Genomic DNA, 14,154 nt, shown 5'->3' with positions numbered 1-14,154 from the left:
TTAGATAATAGAAGTAAATGGAATGTTGTTTAAAATTGTATTCTCTATTTGAATCATGAAAAAAATATTTTGTGTTTCTTATCCCTTTTATCCACCCCGAAAAATTACTAATCCATAATCCACCACATCCCCCATCGCAAACTACCCCACTACACTATTAACCCCTAATCTGCCATAACCCAGCTCCCAATTTACCACGCTACACGATAAACCCCTAATCCTTCATATTAACCCCCTACACTATTAACTCCTAAACCGCCACAACCTCCATCACAATAACCCTACACTACTAAAACCCTAATCTTTTACAACCCCCACTGCAATAAACCCCCTAACCTATTAACCCCTAAACTGTCACAACCACCACACTACTTATTAAAACCCCAACAGCTAAGCCCCCTAAAACCCCTAACCTAAGTGGCAAAATAAAAAAAAATACCATTAATTTTTTTTTACCTAAAAACCCTATCCTAAAAATAACGTACCCTAAAAAAAATCCCTGCTAAAAAAACCTATACTAAAATTAAAATAACCCAACAAATAAAAACCCTATCTTTAAAAAAACCTAATCTTAAAAACAGATCATTTGGAACCATTTAAAAACCACAAAACCTATTCAAGAAGTTCTTAGAATAGGTGGTAATAGAGCTCAGTATATCAGAGGGCCTTAAAAATAAATCAGTAACAAGGAGCATATTCTAATGTGCTAGAAGAGTTGTGTCAACTGGTTCAGTTTTTTTGTTTTTTTACATATGTGGCAATTTGTACCACTGGAAAAACATGATTTTTTTTTTTTATGGTTTGTCATGATTTAACCCTGCGAACACCATCAGATACTTTGAATTGAGATCCTCCACCAAAGGAATTGCAATCAATCAGAAAACACATTTGCACAGGTTAATGCATGATTTTTTTATGATTTTTTTTAATCTAATTCAACATGATTTTTTTTTTTTTAATATTTACATTTTTGAGCATGCCTGGTCCAAATATGAACATTATCGTCTTTTTGTAAAAATACCATGCATATTAAGAGTTGAAAGCAAGCGCATTCACTCAGGCACAATTGTGATTTAGCACAAATTGAGAGCTTGCGTAAAGGGTAGTAGAGGAAATAAAGTAGCATTAAATACAACATAAATACATTTAAAAGTAGAGTTACATTCATTTAAACACTATCTGATAAAAATTATTTAAATTATTTAGAAAGTTATAAGGGCTTAAAGATATATGTTGTAAGGTTTTTTGGAGAAAAAGGTTTGCAAAGGGCTTTAACATATATATGCATACATAGACATTTTTAAATATGTGTATGTATTCATATACTGTATATTTATATATATATATATATATATATATATATAATATGTAGCCGGTGGCCTAGCACTCCTTCCACATGTGTGTAGCCAAAGCCTGGGTGCACTCCTCAAATTGAAGTATAAGGTAGCTCTGTAGATGGAGGGCACTCACAGGACTTATATAAAATGTAATCTTTATTTACAACATCAGTTTCACATCAAAGAATGTCGACGTTTCGGCCCATCTAGAGGCCTTCTTCAAGACAATTCATAGTCTCTCAGCAGTGCGTGCAGCACTTCACAATGGGCTCCCAGCCAAAGATTCAGACATGAATCTTTGAATCTTTGGCTGGGAGCCCGTTGTCAAGTGCTGCACGCACTGCTGAGAGACAATGAATTGTCTTGAAGAAGGCCTCTAGATGGGCCGAAACGTTGACATTCTTTGATGTGAAACTGATGTTGTAAATAAAGATTACATTTTATATAAGTCCTGTGAGTGCCCTCCATCTACAAGCTACCTTATATATATATATATATGTGTGTGTGTGTGTGTATATAGATGTGTATACATATTTATTTTATTTTTTATGTGTATATATGCTCATTTATATGTGTAGATGTGTGTGCATATGTATGTATGTGTTTTACTGTATATTTACTGTACATATGTAACATTCCAATGTACTTCACTTACAGGATAATGTACTTTTTTTTAAAATAAAAAATTACATTATTTTCTATGTGAAGAACATGGGAATGTAAAATATGCGTAACACAAATTGGGGTTCACAATTTAGGTCTAACGTGGTCGGGTTAGCGCACATGAAGAAATGCTAACTTCAATGTACTGTACGTTACTGAAATATTAAATATCAAATATTAAAACATATTAATAATTATTATTTTTTACATACTGTAAAAAAATATAGTTATATTCCATGGATTGTTTAGTATGTGTACATTTTCCTCAGTAGCCACATCCCATTGTAAAGGGAGTTTAAGCATCTGGATGCTGGTTCTGAGAATGCCTCTGCAGGCCCAGTGACTTTATTTTATTCCACAGTATTAGGATGTTTACTATGAAATGACACAGGATTTCAGTGGAACCCCAGAAACTTCATAAAATGACAGTAAAGCAAAGTTTGAACTCAGCACTGATGAGGTTGATTGGCTGATTTTTTTTTTCACCATGCAGATGACAGTAAAAGAGTAGCTCTATATTACATAGCACTTAATCTGGTGATCTGAAGAAAATGTAAGATAAAAATACCTTCTTTTTATTAATAGAAATGTTAAGGTCATATTTTCTTGTCAGCTTTTTACAGTTATTCTGTATTAGTTTCAAGTGATTAGTATATGGATAGCATTTCCTTTTAAGCTAAATATCTGGCATTTCTGCTAAGACAATTTCATATTTTTTTACTAGCTGTTTGTCTTCATACATGAAATGGCAGTGAGATGACTTTAGTACCTCAAATGAAAAATGTTCTTGGTTTGTCTTATTGAGGGATTAAGATATGTCTTCCAAGGTACTAAATTTTCTAAATAATTTTGGCAGCTATTCATGTTGCCAGTTAGGTCAAGGATACGCGTCTTGTCCTGCCCCAAATACTTTTAAGGATCTACAGTCCATTACTGTTCTTGCCCTTGAACACTTTATTCTGTATTCTACATAATTGGACATATTTCATAATTGCTGACAATTCACAAGTGTCTGTATAAAGCAATGAATGGAATGAATACAAAATGTGTGTTCTTTTCTACAAGGTCAGGCTACTGAGTTTAGCCACACATAAGGAATTATTACATTTATCCAGGTGTTTTAAAATTAATTTTTATTGTTAGCTGAATAGTACAAAACAATGATGGTCATTGCTGAAGCAAAAAATAGGAACATTGTATTTAAAAATATTCAAGGTTATCTTTGCACTTTAATTGGCTGTCCACTACTTTGCATAATTCATAATGTTAAAACTTTATTTGCTTATACACTAGCAAGAGATAAGATATGGTACCAGACTAGGCCATTGCTAAATTATTCATTATATAAGTTTTGTTTCATCATAGATTAGTTACTGGGGTCATTCGGTTTGGCCAAATTTTGACAACATTATTTGTTCAATAAAGGAAATTCGTTAAGCTGTTATTTCCTAGGGGGATAGCTTCAGAACAGCATAGGAGCATCTAAACAACAACTTAAACTTAAAATCTCACATTTTAAACTAAATACATATTTTGTAACATTTCTTAGTATCATTAAAATTAGCGCCCATACACTCTAACAGCTCTAATCTTCTTTTGGTTAGATTGAGGACCCTATCGGTTAATTGTGTGCTCAGACACAAAGATCATGTTGTAACCTTTGATAAGCCTCAGTGGCATGCCAGTAGGGCCGTATTCTCAGGGGAATGGGTAGATTTATGTTATTTTACCCTAGTCAAATCTTAAAGAATTAATTTAGCTAATTTTTTTGTTTTGTATGCATTTGCTAGGGAGGCCACATTTAGGTTGAATATGAACACGGGGCAGAAAGCAAACAGTGGTAGAAGCCAACATGGAAGGCTCAGGTTAATACCTAAATACTGGAGTTACCTTGACAAGGCATTTGGGCTTATTATCTTTGACCAATAGTTATACTTAAACCCTCCTTTTATTTTTGTCCATGAACAAGTACCAGCTAACTTTTTTTGCTTTTATTTGTGGTTCCGTTTAGTTGATTTTGCACCCCGTCTGTTCAGAGGGATGTTGCCCATGTCAGGTGCTATATACTCAGTTTATTCTGATACTGTTACCCAGGTGTTGAGATGCACATAGGGTCTATGCTGAGATTGTTGTCTAGAACATGGGACATGCACCCATCTAGTCTGTGTGTGCAGTCAATATCTAGATTTTGTGGCATATTCTGGGGAAGCCACATTTAGTTAGAGCCTCATAGATCCAAAAAGCTAGGGACATTAGAAGCCAGCATGGGAGACTGAGGTTAGAATTCAAACACTAGCGCTGCACGGTTAGGTATTTTGGTTTATCATCTCTTAGCCAATAGTTGTAACTAAATCCTCCATTGTATCTATAAGTTGAATATAGATAGATAGGTAGATAGATGGAGGGATGGATAGATAGATAGATAAATAGATAGACAGACATACAGATAGATAGATAGATAGATAGATAGATAGATGTAAAAACTTAAAATAGTATTATATAGTAGTCAAAATTGTCATTGTATGTTAAAAGTACTAAACTTTTTTCTTCCATGAATCAGATAGAACATACAATTTTAAACAACTTTCTAATTTACTTCTATTATCAAATTGTCTTATTTTTCTTGTTATCCTTTGTCGAAAAGCAGGAATGTAAGCTCAGGAGCGTGCACGTGTCCGTAGCACTATATGGCAGCAGTTCTGCAAGAATGTTATACTTAAGCAAGAGCACTAGATGGCAGCACTATTTCCTCTCATGTAGTGCTTTACACATGTGCATGCTACCTATCTGGATATCTCTTTGCAAAAGAATAACGTGAACTAAGCAAATTTGGTAATAGAAGAAAATTTGAAACTTTTTTCAAATTGTATTCTCTATCTGACTCATAAAAGAAAATGTTTGGATTTCATGTCCCTTTAAAGTATCTGTCCTCTTTTAACATTTTGAAAGTTTAGAGATTGGTGACAGGACTTCCATTTCTCCAAGTATATTATTAAAATATTTTTATTTTTTGCATTATTTACGCATGCCCTTCTGCTACAGCTTGGCACAATCTTTACTGACCTAAGCAAAATGAAAGTGATACTGCCTTAAAGGAATATTAAAGTCAAAATTAAACTTTCATGAATCAGAGTGTGCAATTTTAAACAAATTTCCAATTTACTTTGATCTAATTTGATTTGTTCTCATGGTATCTTTTGTTGAAAAGCATACCTATGTAGGCTCAAGAGCAGAGTTGCACTACAGGAAGCTAGCTGGTGATTTGTGGCTGCACATATATGCTTCTTGCTATTGGCTTACCTGATGGGTTCTGCTAGCTCCCAGTAATGCATTGCTGCTTCTTCTACAAAGAATACCAATAGAATAAAGCAAAATTGATAGTAGTTGTTTAAAATTTTATGCTTTATCTGAATCATGAAAAAAGGGTTTCATGTCCCTTTAAGCACTTACCATTAGGTTGGCTGTTTGTTGATGTAGAAAAGTAATATATTTTTAACAGTGCTACCTGGCTTGTCAATAAAGTCTGTAACAGGCTCTACTGAGTATTGCCTAAACTTATATATATATATATATATATATTAGGGTTGCACCGATACCGATACTAGTATCGGTATCGGTACCGATACCAAGTATTTGCATGAGTACTTGTACTCATGCAAATGCACCGATACTTAAACCGATACCTCCAATTCCTACCCATACGCCATCTTGTGGCATTTTTCAAACTGCATGTTCCCATTTCATTTTAAGCTCGAGTGGAGACTTAACTAAAAATTGTTCTGCCAATACAAATTGCTGTTATTTGTATTATTGTACATCAGAGCAGTCATTCAGACAAACCCCTGAAGTACTGGGCAGTTAATAAACTGACATTTAATGGCCCAAAAATATCTTTCTAACCCATGCAGTAGTGTGAAAAGTGAAAGACTGTTCAGCTTAGCGTCAAACGTCCTTGCTGTTAGCAGAAACAGACTTATAGCTGAACATGCAGAGATTCTTCTGTTCCTTAATAAGAACTTTCCACTAACTTTTGAAAAAATATTCTAATTGCTAGATTGCCTGTTATACTGCTAGTTCTCCTCTTGCACAATTATGCTCAAAACATACTGTACTCTGAGGAACAACCTTAGCCAGGGCTGGACTGAGTCAGTAGAATGCAAATCCCCCATTTTTCTCAAAGAGGATTACTGGGATACTCCTTCCTCAATATTATTTTCAGAATTAACTTATATTAATTTGTATTAAGTACAAATGTTAGATTGATGAGTTATATAGGCACCCTACAACCCAATTGCATCCAGTAATCCCCACTTTAAATTGTAGCTTTCCAGCCCTAGCTGCTGCAGCTGTTATTTATTGTTGTTATTATTAATATGTTATTGTAATATTTTTATTTATAAACATGTTCTGTAAACTTTGTGTCCACAAGCACATAAATCTGTTTTATTATTTCAAAATGTCTTTTGAGATACAGTTCATAATTATAAAGAAGTGATCTTAAATCATTACTCTGTAATGTGCTAGGTAAACTGTCATGACATAAAAATGGTATCGGTGAGTATTTGAAAAAAAGTATCGGTACTTGTACTCAGTCTTAAAAAAATGGTATCGGTGCAACCCTAATATATATATATATATATATATATATAGATATATATATATATATATATATATATATATATATATATATATATGTATATATCACAATGGTTCCCATTTATCAAGCTGCAAAAGCAGCTTAGGGGCCCCAGCATTTCATACGAGCCTGAAATGATAGTTAAGTAGCATCAGTCTTAAGACCACTGCTGCTTAACCTGTTCGCCTCCTAAAAGGTGGCAGATCGAAATCATCCCAATGATGACATATCATGGCTTCCCGACCTATGATAAATGGAGCCCAATGTCTTTAACTGTTATAAAATTTCCATAAACAAAATAAGGAGCATTTCTAATAGAAAATGCAATTTAAATTAATAAATGTGATCTCTGCTAGGTCATTTAATGTGATGGTAAACTCTCCCCTTTTTAAAATCAGATCCGGAATGTTAGTGATATTTTAGATGGAGTTTCATTCATAATTTATAATGAAGATGCACTATAACTTACTTTTTAATACAGATTATGAAATTCAAATACTCTGCGCTCCACCACCCACTTCAAAAGTAAATTTTTCTGTGAAGAAACAGTTTGAATTGTTGTCTGATCAGCACTCTAGCTACAACAAAAGTGCCACATGGGGAGAGCACTGATTGGACAACAATTCAAACTGTTAGCTCACAGAAAAATTGATTTTGAAGTGGGCAGTGGTGCACGAGGTATTTAAATTTTACATCTATATTTAAAAGTAAGTTATAGCGCAACTTCATTACATCTAAAATATCACTAACATTCTGGATCTGATTTTAAAAAGGGTAGAGTTTACCATTACTTTAAAGTGCATTCAATTATTATTATAATGATGATACTTATGTTCTAGAAGAAAACAAAAATAGGTTTATTAGATATTTGCTGTTTAACCCTAATTATAGTATTCCCATGTGTAGCTCTGCAAGCTGTTTGTTCATTTATTTGAAATTGTTATAAATAGTGCCATTTAAAATGCTAGTGATTCAATGCTTATTTCTGAAAATTGTCAAGACTAATATTTCTTTAAATATCAAGTTGTGTTGCCTAAAATGTAATTTAAAGGGACAGTAAAGTAAAAAATAACCTTTCATGATTCAGATAGAGTCTGCCGTTTTAAACAACTATCCACTTTATCATAAAATTTGCTCTTTTCTCTTGGTATTCTGTGTTGAAGACTAAACCTAGGTAGGCTGGTAGGAATTTAGGAGCATGCCCATAGGCATTTCCTGGATTATCCACCATCAGCCTTCACCATAAAACCCCCACAGAGTGATACTCACAATAGTGGCAGCACTCCCATGAGCTATGTTTAGCGTACTGTAGTGTCTAAGCTCACTGTTCCGGTGCCAGTGCTTGGTAGGGCCATTTTTCAAATATATTGGTTCTTACAACTTCTACCTATAACCAGGAACAGCAGCTCCTTCTTTAACCTTTACATCACAATATAATTGAAAACACAAATAGACAAGAAGGGCACTTCTGATAGGATATTATCCACCACCTGCCTTTACCATATGACCCCAAAGAGCAATACTTACAATAGGGGAAGCACTCCCATGTGCTAGATTGAGCGTACTGTGGGCTCACAGTGTCTCAGCTCACTTATCCAGGTGTTCCAATTCTGCAGGGAAGTTTACCCGAGTTTTGGTTCTCACAACTGGCACCTATAAATCAAAGCAGACTCCAATTCCTATGTGTTGCCAAACAGATATTAATAAAATCCCTTAAAACATTAAAAACAAAAGATATTATGTAAAGGTTTTGATTATTCACAATAGTGGCAGCACACCCATGTGCTATATCAAGTGTGCTAAGAGATTACATTGGGGTTGATTTATCAAGCAGCGGATGCTGCAATCTATCCCCAAAGTTTTAGGTCCACCTGAAACTTAAGTTAAGAAGCAGTGGTCGTAAGACTGCAGTTCCTTAACTCATCCACCACCTCTGAGGTACCGGACAGCAATCACCCCGATCGGATCCGATCGGGATGATTGACACCCCTACTATCGGCCGATTGGCCGCGAATATGCAGGGGGTGGTATTGCACAAGCATTTAACCAGAAATAATTGCACAATAATAAATTCAGACAGCGTATGCTGTTGGCATTTATCGATGTCGGACGGACATGATCCGCTACAGCTTGATAAATCTACCCCATTTTCTCAGCTCGCTGCTCCAGGAATCCATGAGCTGAGACATTGTAATCTCTCAGCACACTCGATATAGCACGTGGGTGTCCTGCCATGTGCTATATCGAGTGTGCTAAGAGATTACATTTGGGTCGATTTATCAAGCAGCGGATGCTGCAATCTATCCCCGAAGTTTTAGGTCCACCTGAAGCAGTGGTCGTTCCTTAACTCATCCCTTATCTCTGAGGTGGCAGACAGCAATCATCCTGATCGAATCCGATTGGGATGATTGACACTCCCTACTATCGGCGAATGTGCAGGGGCGGAATTGCACAAGCATTTCACCAGAAATGCTTGTGCGATGATAAATGCGGACAGCGTATGCTACAGCGGGTCATGTCCGCCCAACAGTTGATAAATCTACACCATTGTCTCAGCTTGCTGCTCCAGGAATCCATGAGCTGAGACATTGTAATCTCTTAGCACACTCGATATAGCATGTGGGTGTCCTGCTACTATTGTGAATATTCCTCTGTGGCATCATCGTGGTTGATAATCTACACTAGGAAGCGCCCTTCTTCTCTGTTTATGTTTTCTTCTTCTATGTATAGCAGTCTATGGCAGCAGTGTTAGCAACTATGTATAACATTGCTATAAACAGTATTTGGAAACAATACTGCCAGATGGCTTAAAACACGTGCATGTTCCTGAGCTCATCTAGGATAACTCTTTAGGAATCCTAAAGATTCTTTAGGGGTCTTTGGGAAGTTGTTTAAAATTGCATGCTCTATTCAATCAATTTAAGTTTAATTTTGACTTTTCTTTCCATTTAATAATATTAAAAGTAATTCAAATCTCTATATGAAAGACTAGAAAACTAAATGCATATTTTGACTTTCAGAGTACTAGAATGTTGAAACTAATATCTAAAACAAATAGCATCCATGAAATAGATTGTAAAATTAGATAATCAAACAGCTGTCAAAAGATATGCTATTATGTTATGTTCTCTCTTCTTTTTCAGGTCATGGATTATATGGGACATTTGAAATGCTGTCTACCTGGAGGAAAACAAGAGAGGATCAGCATGTGAAAGAAAGGATTGCAGTTGTTTACGCGGATACCATGATCTCTTTTTCACTTACTACTGCTATGTATTTAGTCACCTTTGGGATTGGTGCCAGTCCCTTCACAAACATTGAAGCTGCAAAAATATTTTGCTGCAATTCATGTATAGCAATCTTTTTTAACTACCTCTACATCATATCATTTTATGGCTCTAGCCTTGTGTTTACTGGTTACATTGAAAACAATTATCAGCATAGCATTTTCTGTAGAAAGGTGCCAAAGCCGGAAATATTACAGGTCAAGTCAATATGGTACAGGTTTCTTATGACAGCAAAATTTAGTGAAGACACAACTGATGCAGAAGAAGTAAATTCTTATGAAAGTCACCTTTTAGTGTGTTTCCTCAAACGATACTACTCGGATTGGATAACAAATACATATGTAAAACCTTTTGTAGTTCTCTTTTACCTTATTTATATTTCCTTTGCCTTAATGGGCTATCTGCAGGTCAATGAAGGGTCAGATCTTAGTAACATCGTAGCAACCGAGACACGAACCATTACTTACACAACTGCTCAGCAAAAGTACTTTAGTAATTATAGCCCAGTCATTGGATTTTACATCTATGAATCTATAGAATATTGGAATACAAGTGTCCAGGAGGATGTATTAGAATACACTAAAGGCTTTGTAAGAATATCTTGGTTCGAGAGCTACCTAAACTATCTCAGAAAACTTAACATATCTACTGGATTGCCCAAAAAGAACTTTACAGATATACTAAGATACTCATTTCTAAAAAACCCTCAGTATGCACATTTTTCTGAGGACATTATCATACCCAAGAAATACAACAATGAGGTAGAAGTAGTGGCCTCCAGGATGTTCCTGGTTGCAAAGACCATGGAAACAAACAGAGAAGAACTTTATGATCTTTTAGAGACCCTAAGGAAACTTTCTCTAACATCCAAAGTGAAATTCATTGTATTCAACCCATCTTTTGTCTACATGGATAGGTACGCTTCTTCAGTGGGAGCTCCTTTACAGAACTCATGCATAAGTGCTTTGTTTCTATTATTTTTTTCTGCATTTCTTGTTGCAAGCTCTATCATTAATGTCTGGATAACATTAACTGTTGCCTCTGTTGAGTTTGGAGTAATTGGGTTCATGACATTATGGAAGGTTGAATTGGACTGTATTTCAATACTCTGTTTAATGTATGGTATTAATTACACAATAGACAACTGTGCCCCCTTAATATCAACTTTTATCCTTGGAAAAGAATTCTCACGAACTAAATGGGTAAAAATATCCCTTGAAACACATGGGGTAGCTATTTTACAGAGCTTCCTATGTTATACAGTTGGTCTGATTCCCCTTGCAGCTGTGCCTTCAAATTTGACCCGTACACTGTTCAGGTGCTTATTTTTAATAGCATTTGTCACATTCTTTCACTGCTTTGCAATTTTACCAGTTTTGCTGACTTTTGTGCCACCTTCAAAGAAAAAAAGGAAAGAAAAGAAAACTCCAGAAAACTGTGAACAAATTGAGTGTGTTGAAATGGTGGACTTGGACAGCACTAGAGTGGTTGATCAAATAACAACAGTTTGATGATTTTTATTTCTTATGCTTTTTTTTCACCTTAGGTCTTACTGAGGAATGATTGATGGAACTTCTGATCTGTATGGGTTTGAAATCTTAAAAAAAAATATCCAATACAGCCCTTTAGATAGATGTTCCAAAAACGTTCTTTTAGCCTCAATAGAAAATGAATTTACAATGTAAATTAGGCCTTCCTATACAAATGTATTGGGACTACAATGTTAGGCACCAAAACACAACTTTATAATAACCAACTAAAGTCAGGGCACCATAACCTCATTCTTATAACAAGTTCATAAACAAACATCTCTTTCATAGACCTATGGGAAAACATGGATGATCATCAAACCATCCACAAAGTTTCAAAACTTATTTTTTTCCTTAAATACATTTAGAAATACAAAAATAGCTCACAAGACCTATTTTACGATGCACTAGTGGATATTGCTGTTTAGTCAAATTAAAAATAAAAATAATTATAAAAAAAAAGAAAAATTATTTTAAAAAAAATCTAAATGATAGCATTTTTAACTATTTTGGTAAATTATTGACTAACAGATGTTCTTCACACATTGAAACCATGTACAACATCTACATTAATCAATTTTTAAAAATATATATCTATATATTTTTGTTTGAAGCATTAATGTGATATTCCTCATCTTTCAAATAACATGATTTTACAATTAAATATATGCATTAAGGTTGGATGTCCTTATTGTTAACAACACCAGTGTGTTTGCTGCCATTTTCTATGAAACTGTTCATTTACTTTAATGCAAGTTAGTTCCAGGCCAGGAGAACTTTAGACATTCCGATAGTCAAAAGTTAAAAATATTCTTCCATATTAACACACCTAAAATGTGCAGTTTTTTAGATACACGTTACAGACCTAAATATGCCAAGGCTCTGAAACATTTACCTTGAATCCCCACAAAAGAACAATAATGAGTCACTAGCAGATAAGAGGAATGCAGACACTATTTAGTTAACGCATTGGAAGACATAAAGACTGTTTGATAAAGAGTAAAGGGACAGGTGCTAGAGGCTCACAAACATTTTTGTTTGTATTATATCCAGTTAACAATGTTCTGTCAATTGCTATCACAAACCGGTTTAGACTGACTGCAAGATGCAATCATACAGGAGCTTATGATTACCATTATTATTTATTAATTGTAGGTTTCCAAAACTGTGTTAATATAAATATATTAAATGACTGAAGTCATTAGATGCCCTAGAAATAGGAAAGTGCATATAATTTTGATGAATGGTCTATGAACGTATGGTATTAAGGTGAGGTTTATACAGCTGGTCCATAGTTTAATTAGATGAAACCTACATGTGCAAGATGGTGCAACACTTTTACATGCACTAACTTTTGACAGCTTACTAAGACTTCTTAGGAAAAGTCTATAGAGGTCAATTAAGATGATAATTTATTGCAAAATTGTATCACTTGGCCAGGAAGTAAGGAAATCCTCTATTTTTAAATATGATACACATGCCACATTATCTTTGGATTTCAAGTATAATATAATAGTCAGAAATGTATATTTCAAATGTTTGTCTACATCTTTTTTAAGAGGTCTGAAAATGTAATATTTATTTTCTTGGTTTTTAATGTGTTTTTCTATTCTTTGGCATTCATTTTAAATGCTTTTCCAAAAGGCATTTGGGCACCATGTACTAAGCAGTCAATTTATCTGACATTGTAGAGGTGGATAAACTTGCTTTAACTCGCAGCGAGCGAAATGATGTCCGCTGGCACTATGTACTAAAAAACCACTCTGAAATAGTGGCGGTGATTGATAAATTTGACGCCTTGGTCGCCGCGACTAATCTAATGTACTAAAATGTCTGGAGAATTGCATGGCCAATTATTAACACGTGACCTGCAAGGTGTCACAAACGTCATAGTAGACGCAGGAATAGAAATCAGCAACTATAAAAGGGCAAAATTACAAAAAAACATTATATTGTTCAAAATTTTTGGAACATTTCATTCTCTGCGTTCTTTTTGTCATATTCAAATTAGAATTTTGATATGGCTTCATCTGAATCTGAGTCCCAGTCTTCTAAATCAAAGAATCCACACTTTTTGCATTAACAAAACATTGTGTTGATAGATATGATTATCGAATCATATGACTACTTATTTGGATGACGTGTAAGACAGGCCCATTTTGCAAGATGAAAGATGATCTGGCAACGAATAAGCGATGCAGTTAGTGCACAGGGTCCTTGAAAAAAAAGACGTTGAACAGATAAAAAAATGTTATGACGTCAAATGTTTTGCCAAAGCTTAATTGGGCAAAGAACAAAATTCTACACGTGGTACCAAAGGTGGAACACGATATGTTGCGGACTTAAACGACTACGAACAGAAGCTTGTTCAGCGGATAGGGCCTGAGATTATTACCGGCATTACAGACAACTGTAACAGTGATTTGAGAGGTAAATGTATAACTTACAAATTGACGCAAAATTAATATAAACAATTAATCATTGAAGGTATCAAATATTAGTTATGATAATTTACAATATTTGTCAAAATATTAATAAATCTGCAGCCTACGTATGTTACATCACACATAGTCCTCATTTACTTTTTTGCATATATTAAATCACGCAATATCGATCATTTTGCATAGTGATTGATTTATTAATTATATATAAATGAAAGTGACTTTAAAGTTCACTTTTATTTTATAACAAGCTTGGTTATC

General features: G+C 34.5%; 1 protein-coding gene across 1 annotated transcript in view; it reads left to right on the top strand.

Moving 5' to 3' along the window:
- PTCHD1 (patched domain containing 1) overlaps positions 1 to 11,434 on the top strand; it is a 595,331-nt gene extending 583,897 nt beyond the window's left edge. The window contains 1 exon segment of the mRNA XM_053706370.1: positions 9,780 to 11,434. Within this exon segment, the coding sequence (XP_053562345.1) occupies positions 9,780 to 11,434 (1,655 nt within the window).
- Positions 11,435 to 14,154: the final 2,720 nt, after the last annotated feature.

This window comes from Bombina bombina, chromosome 3 (assembly GCF_027579735.1).
Source record: "Bombina bombina isolate aBomBom1 chromosome 3, aBomBom1.pri, whole genome shotgun sequence".
NCBI classification, from domain to species: Eukaryota; Metazoa; Chordata; class Amphibia; order Anura; family Bombinatoridae; genus Bombina; species Bombina bombina.
Note: the sequence above shows the minus strand (reverse complement) of the source record. Positions and strands in the feature narration are given on the sequence as shown.